This window comes from Cheilinus undulatus, linkage group 6, assembly GCF_018320785.1.
Source record: "Cheilinus undulatus linkage group 6, ASM1832078v1, whole genome shotgun sequence".
Lineage (NCBI taxonomy): Eukaryota > Metazoa > Chordata > Actinopteri > Labriformes > Labridae > Cheilinus > Cheilinus undulatus.
The window spans coordinates 29,385,646-29,402,546 of NC_054870.1; the positions used below are offsets into that span (position 1 = coordinate 29,385,646).

The following is a 16,901-nucleotide window of genomic DNA, read 5'->3' on the forward strand; positions in this document are numbered from 1 at the left end:
AATTATGTTGAATAGACAGTACATATTATTTATATGATTTTGTTTTAAACTATATAAGTTTAACATTCATGATTAAGTAAGGTCCATAATTAGTACGTTAACTTTTCAGTACACTTTGGTTAAACCACTGAAACGTCGCCCTGCAGTGACAGCGATGTAAAACAAGTCCACCACTGCTCCTTAAAGGGATATTTTGGAACTTTTGAAGATGGGCTATATAAGATACTTAATGATAGTAGTGCCATTAGTAGTGTTGTAGTACTGAGGAATAGTCTTGGTCTTGAGACCGGTCTCAAGACCATATTTTGAATGTCTTGGTCTTGTCTCGAACTTGAGAGCATTTTTACTCTGTCTTGTCTTGGTCTCAGACTGGCCGGACTCGGGATTTTCCATTAAGACCAGTCGAGACCACCACTGATCTGCTATTCTTCGACTTTCATTAGTGTGAAAATGAGGAGACGCACCTGCTAAAACAGCAAAAAGCCTGCAAAAACTCGGGCATCAGTCCATCTTGTGAGAAATACCCCCGAACACTTACTTTAGGCCTCATTCACCTGACAAATCTGGATAAACATCTCATTTTCAGATATTTAAAATAATCCCAGACTTGTCAGTGGCCTTTAAATACATACAAGGATTTATTTTTTATAAGAAGTTAAGTCGGGTATATACTGTGCAATTTTTGTCTGATTCAGCCACGAATTTTGAGTCACACAACTCACTTTGAAATCGGGCTGATTTTCAGTCGGATTGGGTGTCGTTTGTCATGCTGTGTAATGGGGGGACAACAGCCGACCACGGACTGACTACGACCCAAAAAGCTGAGAAACACAAGCAAAATAAAGAACTTTGGGGTCTTTTTTTCCTTTGTAAACTGTCAGACAACGTCCTAAATTACCACAACAACAGCTGGAATGACTTTCTGATGCACTCCAGCTATATGATTAAGAAAATAAATGAGCAGGAAATAGTCCTATCCCGTGGACCTGCAGCTGACACAGATGGTGATGTTGTTTGTGAGTGTGGGGGAGAGAGAGAGAGAGATAGATAGTGAGAGAAAGAGAGAAAAAGCAGGAGAGGATATGACTGGAAACACTTCACCCTCTCTTTTTTAAACTTTTTTAAAAGAGAAACTCAGTGGATTTCTATCAACAGTCCATCCCAACTTCACTCATACAGTGTGAGCTCACAACTTGTGCACAATGGTTATGCGTCGTAAGCGATTCAGTCGTATGTATGAGTTGACATTCTGTCACGACTGTTATATGGTCACCTTGAAATCGCACAGTGTATAACCTGCTTAAGTTGAATACATTTTTTAAGATTTGAGATTTTAGAATGTTGTGCTCTGAAAGAGTTGCAAACACCTTGTTTTTATCTGTCAAGTTTATTAAAAAGAAAACTAATATTAAAGAGAGAATGCTCTTTAACTGCTCAACCTGGTCATGCTTTTTTAAAATTGATTTTTATGGTCTTGGTCTTGTCCCTGCTCAGCTTGTCTCGGTCTAGACTCGGTCTCGACCCCCAAAAGTCTTAGTCTTGTCTTGATCTCAGTGCACTTTGGTCTTGGATAGTGTGGTCTTGAGTAAAACACTCGCCATTAGCCTACAGTGATTTCAGTGAGCGGTGCCCCTTCAAACAGGACATGCTGTTGAAATATAAAACTGAACTGAAATAACTAATTTGAGCTTAGTTTGTTGATGTTTTGTCGGACAAAGCCTTCTGACACAAACAGCTGCTCACGTAAGCTGAGGCGGAAGAGCGCATAGCTGGTAGCTGAAGCACTCAATGCAAAATAGTGCCAAACACAAATGCTTTCTGGGTGAAAAATAAATCACTTAAAAATGTTTGATATAGGGTATGATTGAAGCCAGCATTGTTCTTAGGCTCATTTTTACCTAAAACTTGGTAAATTGTGCAGAGCCTGTTTAAAGGGCAACACTCACTCACGCCAAATGGCACTACTATCACCACGTAACTCAAACAACTAAACTTCAAAAATACAGAAATATCCCTTGAAAGTATCATATATTTTATGGTTCCCTCATTTACTTTCTAATCCAAAACAAGCTCATTTTTCAATGCTTAATTCATGTGATAATTTTTAACCTACTTGAAGTTCTTTATGTTCTTTCAAAATAAAAGCAGGTCTTTTTCCAAACAGAAAATCAATTACACCTAGTTTAAGACTATAGAAATCCAAATTGAAACAAAAACAGTTTTAAATGTAAGATAAAGAAATCAAAATGCAAAAAAAGGAAATAAATCACAATTGAAATCTAGGATAAATCACAACAGAAAAAAATCTGACAGCTCTAATTTAAACATAATAGCAGTATTTTTTTTCTTTTTGTATAATAACCATTCCTAATCATGTCTATTAAACCATACATCCAGAACTAAACTTTGTAATACTGTGGAGCAGCAGCTCATGTGTCTCTGAAGTGTCTCTGTGTGCTACTAAAGGAAGCCTGAGGATGAGTATGCAATTAAAATGTCACTTAAAGACAAATGTAACAACGCTCGTCCCACTTTCCCATAACTGAATATAAATTAGAAAAAGAAAAGAGAGCATGAACATCACATGCAACTTTGGCCATCAGTGCGTCTGAACTTCATCATGCTGCAGGTTAAACAAGTACACTCACAGGCTGGATAATGGGTAATGATGACGCTCAGACATCAGCCATGCTACAATGACCTTAACCACTGTCATGTGCATACAGACGCACACATCATACACAAACATACACAGTTGTTCTGCAGAGGCGTGTACTTAAGCCTTACAAATGAATTTCACTTCTTCTTTCTCAGAAAAGAGAGAGAAAAAGTGAACATGACATGTTCACAAACACTCACTTGACTGGAAATATCTTTTAATGATAAAAAGGTCATATCAAACTGGGAAAACAGGGAAATTCCTATGTGTAGCCACTTGACAGGAACTTGACTTATAAAGCATGAGGTAGTGGTTAAGTGGTGCAGAGGTCTTAATGTGAAATCTCTTCATCTTCAAACTGTGTAACATGCACGTTTTTCCATGCAAGGAGTTCAGGCAGGCAGCAAACAGGCTCCAAACTGGGCAAACTTACCGGTACCTCGACCAGCAGTGTTAGTGTTCCGAGGGTTAGCTTTAGCTTGAGTGGATGAGCCTGTCTTGCCTGTGGTTTTAGCTGTCTTTTTAGTTCCCGCTGCACCATCTCTGTGCCTGGATGTGGCAGCGGCGCCACCCACAGGCTTGGAAGAGGCAGGCAGATTGGTGCTTTGCTGTTTTTTAGCTTGAGCATCTCGAAGTCGGGCTTGGTTTGTCCGAGGGAGGGGTTTAGTATCACACTTCTCTGAGCAAATCAGAGGCAGCAGGGAAGAAAAAAATGTTTGATATTCAGATTCTTAATCAAAGAGATGTAGATGTAGGAAATAAAGGAAGAATATGCACAATTAGACGTGCAGGTAGGCAAGAAAAAGATGCTAAGATTAGAGATGAGTCAGATATAATGCGGATAAGAGATGATGTTTAATAGTTGTATACAGTTTAGTCTGCTTTTAAACTAAGAAAAAAGGGGTGTACAGGTAAGCCTTGGGACAAGGCATATATAATGTTCCTATCAAACTTTCCCTCCAGTGTGAAGGCATGTGTGCTCTGCTTCTGTACATGCACTGCCTGTTACCTGGGCCTTTCTGTGTATTGACAAATCAACAAACAAATGGCTCTGAGTTCAATACTAACAGGGTTGAAATGAGAACAGCACAACACTTAAGCGGTATCATACAGGAGCACAGAGGCCTGTCTCCTGAGGCATTATTGCTCCATCCAGACTGTGAATGCCTCCAGCAGGATGATATAATGGGAACATCTATCTGAGCACATTAGACCTGGACTGGGAACCCAGAGAGGATTCAATGTCAGCCAGAAATCTGCTGCTGGTACAAATGCATTACACATCGCAGGGCAGTGCAAACAACAACTAAAAAAAGCTGCATTTGATCAAAACCATTTTCACATGACGTGAATATGGATCTAAAGTTTCATGTTACTTGCAAAAGAGGACGTTTCTCCCCTTTGTGGCTTAAAAAATTGCATGTATTTACATTTCTCCAGCCAAACAGATTTCCAGACAAATTTGCATGTACAAAGAAAAACAAAACCTCGATAAACTTTGAGCATTTACTAGTATGTGCTTGAAGCTTAAAATATTTTCATGATCAGTGAAAGCAAAAATAGTGGATAAAGGGTCTCTTTGTATCAAAAAATGTTTTTTCTTTGGCCTTTAGAGAATCTTTTCCATACTTATTTCTCCAACCCCCCTCTCTCTCTCATGCTGAGGAAACAATTTCTCTCAGACGGTAACTTTCACTTTCCTTTGGTATGATTTTAGTGTCACCCAAGGAAAGAAAATGAGAGCTTATTGTATTCTAAAGACAGAGCCTACAGTGAATTCCTTTAAAAGTTTATAATATGGAAGAAAAAAGTATTATCGTGGGTTAAAGTCCTCAACTTATGCAGACTCCAAAGTTAAAATCTCTGATTAGCCCCAGATTACAGATCAAAGTACAACTTGACACAGAAATGATGTAGAAATTACCTGTTTTGTCCTCAGTGCTGGCAACTCCAACGGCCTGTTCCTCCAGTACTGTTTCTGGAGACTCAATGTCAACTTTGACCTCCTCTGCTGTTTCTGTTGATGTGGCATGACCATTCAGGTTTTCACTACCAATCGTTTCCTCTGGAATAGAGGACAAAGGACAGTTACTGAAGTAAAAGCAGTTACCATAAAAACCAGTATACAAGGTGCATCTCTTTTTTCATCTAAAATGTTGGCTTGGGCCTATAGACCAGAGCGACTAATATACCAGCATAAAATGCTAAGCCACACAACATTATTAACCAAACTGCATGCAGCTGCATTTTGTCAGCTGATGTATGAGACCTAACATGACTGACTATTCACTTCTTTTATTGTGTATTGCAAACAGTCACTTCATTGCTCAGAATGTGCTGGAATACACAAAAACACAGACCTGACCAGCAGTGTATGGCCCCACTTTTTTAAAGATATATTTTTGGGCTTTTTATGCCTTTATTATCAGAGTGGGATAGTAGATAGAGTCAGAAACAGTGAGGGAGAGTAGATGAGAAACATGCAGGAAAGGAGCCACAGGCTGGACTTGAACCCAGACTGCCTGCATACATGGTCATCTGTTTGCCTGTAACTAGTCTAAAGTCAAGGTATCACCCACAACAGTCACAATCACGCACTATTTAAGAAGGGATCACAGCAAAAATTGGTAAATGGAGTGAAGTTGGTTTACAGAATATGGCTAATATTAGCAGTGCTAGCACCGTCTGCTTTTGATCATCTGTGAAGGTTAACATCTACATTCCTGTGCTCAACACGGTTACTCGATGCTTTGATTAAATCCAAGTGTAAGCTGACACAGCCTTCATGCAACTTCATCCCTGTTTTCTAGATCAAAATAGTGCTAATCCACACTTTCCCTACAAGATACTATCAGTGTTATCAGTTTCCTGTTGTTTGCATCAGATTACTAATTAGACTACTGAGGGATTTTACTTTAAACAATTACCCAGCTAACTGCATGCATCCTTAAAAAACAAAGCTTCATAAAGTGCCACTTTGAGGTATCGTGTGGTTCTTTTTACTACCAAAAGCATAAAACTAAAGTCTGGGATTTTGCAGTTGTGGATGAAAATCGAGACATGAAAAAACATATGACTGTGTGATCAGACTAACCTTGGTCAGGAATTAGAACTCCTTTCTTGATCAGCTCCTCCCTCGTCTGTCTGGTGGAGATTTTTCTCTCTAGGACTTACAAGATAAACATCAGGTCAGGGTAGGATTCAGCAGTATTCCTCTATCAAGTCTGAAAGCTACAGCCATTAACTGACACAAACATCTACAAAAATATTGCACAAGAGCTACTTTGTTTCACTTATTGCAAAAAACACAACTGCAATCATCACGATGCACATGACAGCATCTCATAGCAAGTAATAGAAGAGGAACTGAGCTAAATCTGACACCCTTGGGCAATCTTCTGTTAAAAAAAAAAAAAAAAACAGAAGCACAGCTCTCCCTTCCCACTTTTAATATCTACCTGAACATTGTTGTGTGTTAAAAAAAAAAATGATAGACCTGTTCTTGTGTTGAACATTGTAAATGGGTATTTTAAATATTGTTGACATTTTCTGGATTTCAGAAAGGAACATTAAATAAGTTGAAGTAGATATAAAATGAATCTAAGGCATTGAATTATATAACCCTTACTACATACTGTCAAAACTGTTACAGTCAACAAATACTTTCATATTATTGATGGTTTTTTTGTTTTTTTTTTTTTTTTTTTAATTTTTACCTTTATCTGAAAAATATATGGGTGTTTTTGGGTGTAGCTTGAAACAAAACACCAGAAATCCAGCAAGGGATTCTTCAAATAAAGCTAGTAAAGAATAATTTGATAACAAAGAACAAGGCCGGAGTGGATGATAAACACAAGCAGAAAATGCAAATATTAATTCATTTAAAAAAAGGAAGTCCAGATGTACAGTCGACCATGAGCAACTGGTGTTATAAAAGTGGAAATAATTAGAATTTTCCAACCTCAGACCCTGGCATCCAAAGATTTTAAACCTACATAAAGAAAACTCAACACATTGTTTTTGTTCTGGACAGTAGCCTGAAGTAAACCCTAGGGACATGGAGCTGTACAGCAAACATTCAGATAAAAAACTGAGATCTGAATACAAACTCCTTGTAAGCATGAAGAAGAGAATGCCTTCTTACTGTTTACTTCTATCCTTTCTTGTTGTTTAGCCAACATTTTCACAGGAATGAATCAGTGAGAGCTGCAAACAAGCTTCACTCTTTTCTCAACACCACTACTGTTCACACTTTCTGTTCAGCATGACTCCACATGATGTTGTATACAGAAACTTAGCATGTATCAGAAGCTACTCTTCTTGTAACGTCCTTACAGCACACAAGAAATCTACCTTTGGATAAGTCCTGGAACTTGTCGCTGGTTTTTTTCTTCCTCCACTTCCAGGGTTTAAACAGTTTTCCTAATGATGACAGCTTGCCTCGCTGCTGCCGTGATCCAGGGGCATTCTGGGTGTTGGAGGCACTTTCCACAGCAACTTCACAGCTGGCAATTGATGCTTTTTCCAACCCATCAACTAGAGAACACACAGACAAAAAAGCAGAACAAAAATCAGTTCAAGTGGTAATCCATGATTTACTGCAGACTGTTTAACATGGAGGGACACAAAGAAAAAAAGCATTTTCCTGCTCATTGTCACATTTTACTTTACTAAAATGCTGTATAGAGTTATGCATTTATGCACTGACTGAGAAGTTGAATATTATTCTGTTAAATGCTCACACATGCATGCTCTCAATAAATCCATTGTTTTAAATGATTAGTGTAAGCGTAGAGGGGTAAAGCCTAGGAACTTGTGTCATAGACATTATGGCAGTGTATTGCAACATCAATAATTTGCTTCAGCCTACCATTCAGCTTTCAGCAGCTACGCAGCAATATTATTACTAACTCTGTCTGTACAGAGCTGGAAGTGTGTCTGCCTGTGTATGTGTGTCTTGGCCAGATCCATGTCCTTCCACAACTCCTCCTCTTCCTGTTGAAAGATTAGACGTGCTGAGAACTCTCTGGAAAACTGCAGACAGTGTATGGATGGTGTGTGTGTGTGTATTGCTGTAGCCGCACAGAGGAAAAGAGAGGTGGTGTGTGATTCCTCAGACTCAAGCAGAGGAAGGATATTGTCTTTTCAGCCACATAACGACTACCGCTGAATCACTCAAGCCTGCTGACTACAGGGAACATAGAGTGGATTAAAAGTTTAAGATTTCAGCAATAAATCCTTTGAGTAATATTTCACAGAATCTCAGGACTCTGCACAAATGGTGGAGAAATTTGAGTAATTCTAACACAGACATTGCTCATGCATGGCCAGTTACTTTGAGGATTCACAACAGGTGTTATTTCTTTTTGGAGTCAAGATTTGAACTAATGCCCTCAAATTATTACTGATACAGTAATTCTCTAAATCACTAATAATTCACTGTGATTGTTTTCTAATGAAAAGGGAAATTATACCAGATAAATGCAATGTGTTTCAATTTACACCAATCAAAGATTCAATAGAACACATGCATTGTTTTCTAGTTTGAAGAGATGATCCAATTGTATAAATCAGGGCCAATGACAAGGCTGATGTTTAAAGTAACAATATAGCTGATGACCCCGATACCAATGCTTTTGTCATCACTGCTTTTGGTGTATCATTCCCACAACACCATCATTGTTTTCATTTCTGACCATGAAAACATACCAGTTTGTTCAGGTCACATTTTCTGCCTAATAATTTTCTCTTCTGAATTCACCATCTTTAGCTGTTGGTGACTCACACACACACACCCCTCCGCGTTGTCAGTGGTCTTTAAATATGGCCTTGGGCATCATGTTGCATCACGTACTTGAGTGTCTGTCTCCAGCATCATGCTGGTGCATCTGTGACAGAAGCAGCATTGCCTGTTGCATCCAGAGAGACTGACTGCTCAGTTGTCTGATTACTGATGGTGACATCAGAGAGAATTTTACAGTAAATTTTAGTCATATAGATGACAAAACTGGTGGTTTGAAGAACTGACAGCATGACACGCTTCTGGTCAGGTGACTAACATTGTGCTTCCTAAGATTTGACAATTATGCATGCCCACATCACATTTGTAAACAACATATTGTTCATTCTTAATCTACATACGAATATAACAGTTGAAATACTGTTATTTCTCAGGAAACAAAATCAATTTGTTGTAAATTAGATGTTAAAGCTGGAATAATAACCACATGATGGTTAACGGTGTTTGCAACAGTGCATGAAATTATATATGTTGCGTCCCTTGTTCTCCTTAACACGCTCATTGTCACACACACACACATATACAACCATGCCCACCAACTTAACATCCAGAAAAATATCAGAGAGCTGTAAACATGGGGGGTGGGGTGTTAATTTCATGCCAACTTTTCGGACCACTCTTAACCTTTGAGCACAAGTTGTACACAAAGAAAATCACACAACTAACCCAGATATCTCTGCTGCATTTAACGACTAAAGATGCAACAGTCAAATATCAAAACTTCACACAGACCATCTGCTCATGTTCTTCTTAATAACTACTGACAGAAACAAAACAAAGGTTGAATGATGGGGCCACAGTGCAGTAATTTACTAATTCCATTAAGAGGCTTATATAGCAACACAAAATCTCCCAGATTCCTCACAGACTGAAGCTGAAAACACACGGCAAAGTTGGCAGGACACATTTTAGCCATTTGCCCAAACCAACCTAGACTAAATCTCCTGATAATGGAAATAAAAATAATAAAGCCATACTCTGGAAAATAGAAAAGTCTGTTTAGTAATGTTTTTCGCTTGGCATATCTTAAAGAGTAAATTAATTTCCTAACAGAACCGCTTTATACAAAAAGACGATTTCTTAGTCAGCCCTGAGCAGCAATGACAGATATCTGTTGCCAATATTAGATGTTAGCAGTCATCTGATGCCTATTATGTCTCACCGGTGAGTTGAAGCTGAAGCTGATAGAGATTATTTGCCCCTAATAATCATAATCATAATTGCAAATAAATAAATTATTTTGAAAAGTTTTATATTTTGCACAATCTAGAATACATGATGCAATAGTAGAAGCTGCAAGTGTTTTAACATGAATGCGCCAATCCAGGGGGTCGTGCTACAGGCCACGAGCTGAAAACTCACAGGGATCACACACCAGTGACATGACATTTTGAGAGACAATGTTCACAACATGAACAAGCTATGGACAATTTCAGAGTGCACGGCTTAGGTTGCTTTGCAAATATAGTGCAGCAGTAACCTTGCAATGCAGATGGATTTGTTGTTTCCATGTTTCTCACTGGCGAATCCACCGTGCAAAGCTCCCATCTGAACCGTTTGGGCCCAGTTAGAAAGTGACAGGACCAACCATCGATGAGGGGCAATATTTTAAGGCGCAGCAGAGTCATGACGTAAACAAGCAGCAGCAAGAGCTGGTGCAATTATGGAGAAAGAGATTAACGTGGATGCTGCTAAAGCGCCAGTTTTATCAGAACTTGACAACATTTCTTCGTTAAAAGAAGAACAAAGAACAGCAGTGAGTTGTTTTCTTTTCAAAAACAACAAAAGTCAAGTACTTACATGTCTACAGTCGCCATGTTTCGCATTATGCCTCGGTAACTGCGCACACGCAGCTCGATAGCAGCTACGTCACGTGTTTTATTGCTCTTATTGGCCCGTGGGAGATGTGACAGACAGAACGTTCATCCAATCACACTCTGAGTATTTTTCAAAGCCTCTGCCTTTTCTCAAACATTTCCTATTGAAGCTTTCCCAGATGGATGTGTGAAACACACATCCATCTGGCGTGTCAGGTTAGTGCAGTAGGTAGTCAGTGTGAAAGCAGAGGGTGAGTGATGCTGCCGCAAGAGGCACACAGATTTTGATAACTATTACATTTTCTAGAGGGCTTGTATGTGACATCACAGTCTGTGCAAGTCTCTGGAAATCCAGTTGCTGAGTGGCAGAAAGCATAAACAGATGACAGGACTCAGTACAGAGTATTTCAGCTGAAAAGTACCATCTTTTTGATTATCATATCTTGACAATGTTCACTGCAGCCAGTATAGATCCTCAGCTGATAGAGTCTATTTAAAGACATTTTGGAGCCATTATGGTAAGTTTATAAAGACACAAGATGATTCCATGTCGTTACAGTAGCCATAACATACTGTATGCATCATATTACAGAGCCTAAAGTGTTCAGTTAGTGATCTGAACCTCACTCCATTCTTCCTATTCTTATTTTTTACCTTAAAGTCCCTGTAAAGTGATGAAAAAAGCTTTATATTAGATTTGTTGTTTGACAGTTCACTGTGTTATAATGCACCAGGGCAAATTTCAGCCATGAAAAACATATCTAAGTTTATCAAATTAAGCTTCAAAATCATGAAAAATGAGGCCGTCAAATTTGTTCTTGGATGGCGTGGGTGTGTCGGTTGAATGAGATGAAGCCACATCCCACTCACAAGAAACACAATCCTCTTAGAAAAGAAGCGCAGCTGCCTGGCTCTGAGCCAGAAGTTAGGGGATTACATTTACTGTTTTCTGGTACAAATCTCTCATGTAACCGGCTGTTAACTATCAATGAAGGCAGTTACATCAACAAACAACAGACTGTATTGAGATGAACTGCTCTGTGATTTTATATCATTGTAGCATTAGAGGGGCAGGGTCATTCTCCATCAAGACCGAAGATGTCATGGGCCCAGATATTTGCCCTGTTTAAATAAAACCAAGCCAGGGAAGAAGTCAACAACTGTCCAAATAAAAATTCAGTCACATATAGACCTCAGTGTTTTCACATGTTTACAGCAACCTTATTCCACCTTATCTAGTGTGTAAAGACACAAAGTTTGGATTTCACTTTACAGAGACTTGAAAGGGAAATTTAGACCTTAAATTTCAGCAGATTGACCACACAGTAAATGAATATCTAAGCTGACAGGGCATCCAAAGCAAGGCTGTGATGAGATCCCTATCTCACAAGGCGGGACAAGATTTGGGTCCACGTGAATGAGACTGGACGAGACAAGATTTTCCTAATACATGAGTGGAAATATGTCCTTTATACAGCTGAAAGTCACAATGCAAAGCAATTCAGCTGGATTCAGAAGTGTTAAAAAATCATCTCGTACTGAATAGGCTATCAGTGTTTACATAGTTTTTCTTGTCTAGCTGACTCAAACTACGCATTTTAACAGCTCTTCAAATCAAATCTTCCATTTTTATGGGCATTTCGATTATTTTGGAAGTACTTTGAAGACTGTTTTTCAACAGACTGTAACATAAAGAGCTGCATCAGTAAAATTAAACTATTCACTTCTCTTTAAGGATAACCATATTTCAAACACTAGAAAGTTTTTTATGTAAATAACATGTTTGCTGTCATTTATAGAAATAGATTTTTGGAGTTTTTTTTCTCAAATGAGCTTTGACAGTGCTGGATGTGATGACTGTGTAGGTTATGTGTGTGCACACAGTGAGCTCTACGGTGCTCAAATTGAGTTTGTTTTGCTAAGTTTATCGCTACAATATACACCACATTCCACATTATTATGCACATTGGATTTTAGTGTAATAAACATTAAATTTTTTGTCAATAAAACTCTTTGATGGTGTTGTGTCTCAGGGCTCTTTGGATCACTGAAATCAATTTCAGACACCTGTAATAATCAGTTTGCCAGGTGAGCCCAATTAAAGGAAAACTACTTAAAGAAGGACGTTCCTCATTATTAAGCAGTCCACAGGTTTCAAGCAATATGGGAAAGAAAAGGGATCTCTCTGCTGGCAAAAAGCGTCAAATAGTGCAATGTCTTGGACATGGTATGAAAACATTAGCTATTTCACGAAAACTTGAGCGTGATCATCGTACTGTGAAGAAGTTTGTGGCTGATTCAGAGCACTGGTTGGTGCAGATGAAGGCATAATGAGGAAGGTTTCTGTCAGACAAATTCATTGGAATGAGAAAGCAGCTGCTAACATGCCATTACAAAGCAGCAAATGCTCACAAGCAAAAACAGTTGCAGTGGGCTCAGACTGCAAGATGAATTTTCAAACAGTCTTGTTTACTGATGAGTGCTATGCAACCCTGGATGGTCCAGATGGAGGAGTAGTGGATGGTTGGTAGATGGCTACCACGTCCCAACAAGGCTGTGACGACAGCAAGGAGGTGACAGAGCCATGTTTGGGCCAGAATCATGGGGAGAGAGCTGGTAGGCCCCTTTAGGGTCCCTACCGGTGTGAAAATGACTTCGGCAACGTATATAGAGTTTCTGACTGACCACTTTCTTCCATGGTAAAAAAGAAGAACCATGCCTTCCACAGCAAAAATATCTTCATGCATGACAATGCACCATCTCATGCTGCAAAGAATACCTCTGTGTCATTGGCTGCTATGGGCATAAAAGGAGAGACACTCATGGTGTGGCCCCCATCCTCCCCTGACCTCAACCCTATTAAGAACCTTTGGAGCATCCTCAAGCTAAAGATCTATGAGGGTGGGAGGCAGTTCACATCAAAACAGCAGCTCTGGGAGGCTACTCTGACATCTTGTAAAGAAATTCTAGCAGAAACTCAAAAAAATCACAAGTTCAATGGATGCAAGAATAGTGAAGGGGATATCAGAGAAGGGGTCCTATGTTAACATGTAACTTGGCCTGTTAAGATGTTTTTGATTGAAATAGCTTTTGATTTCAGTAAATATGACCTCCTAATGCTGCATTTTCAACAAATTACCATTTTCAGTTCTTTACAACCTATAAAATGTCTTGACTTTGTTTCATAATAATTTGGAACAGTGCATTTTAAGTTTCTTTATTTTTGAAAAAAAAAATGGTTACCATTGGGAGGTTTGTTTAATAAATTTAAAATTATGCTGTAATGGCTGACAACTTGAAAATTACACTGTCATTTGCATCGACTATTTAGGAAAATCAGAGAGAAATATCATTTGCATAATAATTTGGTGTACAATGGTGCATTGTACTACATATGTAAAGTTTCTGATTGATGATACGTGCAGCCAACAGCTGCAACAGATCGACATGTGACTGACACACACACACACGGAGAGATGAGAACAAGACATATCAAAGCCAAGATTGAGTAAAAAATAGCAACACTATGGGCAAGTCTGTGAGCATTCATGGACACAATAAAAACTGTATTCTCACAGAAACTGCACAGGTGTTCAGCAGCAGCATTTCATTTCACACCATTATGATTCAACTTACAATGCGTTTGTGTACCATGTGCGGCCCCAAGTGCACGTGGAGGGGGTTGGGAGCGGTGATCTGACTGGGTCACTAATCGGCCCCATTTCTTCACTACCTGGTCCGCCAATAATTCTAAAGTGGCAGGACTGTCTTTGAGATCTTTTATAATTTCCAGTTTGGTGATGTTTTCTGTCGGGACAGAAAGGGTCTGTGACACCAGGAGGCTCCTGCTCCTGGTGTCTGCGCAGTAATGATCTCGTGAGATTTACACCTCAAAGAAAAATCTTGGTACGTTTTAAAGACCATGTCCAAAACAATGAATTGTGCTTTTATAGCTGTACAGCTTTTCAAAAGCAAAACTATGGCTCTATCATATCAAATAGATTATCTGTGATATTTGTAAAGTGGACCTTATTTTTAATGGGAGTATGATGGTTGTACTTGCTATTACAAAAGTTAGTTTATACTAATGACGTAATATGAAAGTTGAGAGCTCTACTGTATATTTGTCATATTAGAAATGAATGGAAGGTAATGATGGCTGAATATGTAATAAAATTGAGCATGCTTAAGAAAGAAAGCCTGGGTACGTTGATGTCATTTTGAAATAAACCCTGAATTTCAAAACAGATTTCATAACCACAGAGTGATCTTTTAACAGGTAAGCTAAAAAAAGAGGAAATGGATCACTGAATTATGGAGAAACAGTTGATCTTAAGTTTTAAAGGAACCCTAACTTCAATTTTTATTCTGTTTCACATCCATCACTGATTGAACCTGGCTGATGTGTGCCTTCAGGCTCTACCTCATACTTAACAAAAGGTCCATAAAAGTTGCAGGAAACTCTATTTACAGCCACAGGAATATATGGTTATTTATGGACAATGATATCAGAACAGATCAGATCAGTTCAGCAGATACCCAAAACAAGGTATCAGGTCAGTATCAGGGCTTAAAAAGCTGGATCACTAGTACCAGCTTTTTTCATTAGCCCATAAAACAGACTAAAATTAGCACTAGTGATTCTTTGTGACCTGCATGGAGACCATCAGAAACCACCAGTTTCGACTGAGTTATTTTCGGTGTCTTTAACCGCTGGCACTGGGACTCTGTCACATGAGACGATTAACAGCAATCTGCCAAAACAGCCTTTGTTTACATTTTCCACAGCTAGATTCAAAGTGACTGAGTTGAGATTTTTCTTCTGAAAACATAACTAAAGCATGAACAACACAGGTTCTGCAAAGAGATAAAAGGGTATTTTGTTCACCATTGGGGTTGCAAAGTTCAAAAGAAAAAGACACTTCCTTACAGCAGCTTTTATTGTGACTAAATGTTCGTCTGATTTATCTGAATTGCAAAGGAGGGATTCAGAAAACAAAATTACCTGCAGTAATTCTATTTAGCTATATATGGTCCAAAATCTCATCATTTCAACAATTCAGGGCAGACTGCTCTCATCTGCAACATTTAGCTCACCTCATGGCCCTGACTACTTAAGAAATTAGAAAAATCCATCATTAAAATACACAACATGCCAATTAAAAGGATAAAAACCAAAATGAAGATGTGGAAAAGTGCAGAACAGAGCCCAGTAGGCTCCCTCTAGACACTCATTAAGTTCTCCCTCTCACAAACACGTATACATCTACACTGACATACACAAACACACTCATTTCCTGTTCCTGTGTTGGTATCAAATTGTAACAATAGGTGCATTTCAGCAGCTGCTTTGTGCTGCTAATGATGGGAAAATCAGCAACAGCGATTATCATCACCATTAGCCCAGCTATTAAACCTTGAGTGGGAACCAAACAGGGACAATGGACAAGCCTTCAGCTTAGAGCAGAAACAGAGGAGAAGGTAAGCAAAGAAGAAAGCGGAAGAGAGATGGACATGAAAAAATTACAAGAAAAATATATTATGTGACTTTCAGACAGTCACAGAGAGAAGAAAGTTGGAACCAGTGTTCATTTTGGCCGGTATTTTTAGTCCTAACCTTAAGAATAAAAAATGTCCATTAGTTTTAGTCACATTTTAGTCCCTTCAAGCCTTCTCATTTTTAGTCTAGTTTTGGACAACAAAAACAACAACAACAAAAAAGTTTAGACTAGTTTCAGTCCACCAAAACTCTTTAGATTTTTGTCAAAAGTGATAGTCAAAAGATTAACTGTCTGCTTGAATCTGGTGGTAAAAATATTTTTGTGTTACGCACCCTGTAAAATCCCAGATCCCTCTTTCTACAGCTGAAAGGCAAAAGAGCTACAGATGTGTTGTGTTTAGATGGTTATACCCATCGTGGAGAAGTATCATGGATTTTGAACATCTGACAAAAGCTAAATTACATTTTAGTCTCACTTTGGTGTCCTTAACAAAAACTAAACCTACTTTTTGTCAGCATGTAGTCATAAAGATCTATTTCTAGCTAGTCTTAGTCTAGTCCTCCTCATAAAAAACATGTTAGGACAGTTTGAATCAATGACATTACTACAGTGAAGTGGCAAAATTAAATATGAAGACTAGTTTAGTGTTGTATTAGATGGTTGGCTGGTCAGCATTAGGGGTGTAAAGGTACATGTAGTCGTACTGTACCAATTCGGTATGGGCCTCTCAGTACGGTTCAGACGTGTACCGAATGGATACATGTGGAACGAAACTCATACACAGATGGAAAACCAAAGAACAACTCACTGTCACACTGTCCTGGCAACCACACAACCACAGCAAACGACAGCAACAGCCTAAATATTCCCAGATACAAGTGTCCTGTTTAGGAACACTTTGATTTCAGGTAAAATACAACTGTGGCCAAAGACAACAACAGTAGCTCTGACATTATTCAGCAGCTGTGTCGCTGACAGCACGTCGTCCAGTGGACCAATCAAAGCATTTGAAAAGGCTCCACTCAAACAAGAACGTCACTGCAAAGAGGAGGAACAATAAAAAGTCTCACCAGCCAGTTACGAATTTCCCCTAGTTTTAGATCTTTTTATTATAACAATGGTGC

At 38.7% G+C, this 16,901-nt stretch overlaps 1 protein-coding gene across 4 annotated transcripts in view; it reads right to left on the reverse strand.

Annotated features, from left to right (window-relative positions):
• The window catches only part of phactr2 (phosphatase and actin regulator 2), a 74,953-nt gene that overhangs the window by 18,655 nt on the left and 39,397 nt on the right, over positions 1-16,901 (reverse strand). For 2 of the 4 annotated variants that reach the window (XM_041789142.1, XM_041789144.1), the window contains exons 2-5: positions 7,013-7,195; positions 5,754-5,828; positions 4,584-4,724; positions 3,093-3,338 (exon numbers count right to left, since the gene is read on the reverse strand). In XM_041789142.1, coding sequence (XP_041645076.1) covers positions 3,093-3,338; positions 4,584-4,724; positions 5,754-5,828; positions 7,013-7,195 — 645 coding nt within the window. The remainder of the gene's footprint in view (positions 1-3,092; positions 3,339-4,583; positions 4,725-5,753; positions 5,829-7,012; positions 7,196-16,901) is intronic. The other 2 variants (XM_041789143.1, XM_041789145.1) reach the window with 2 other exon arrangements.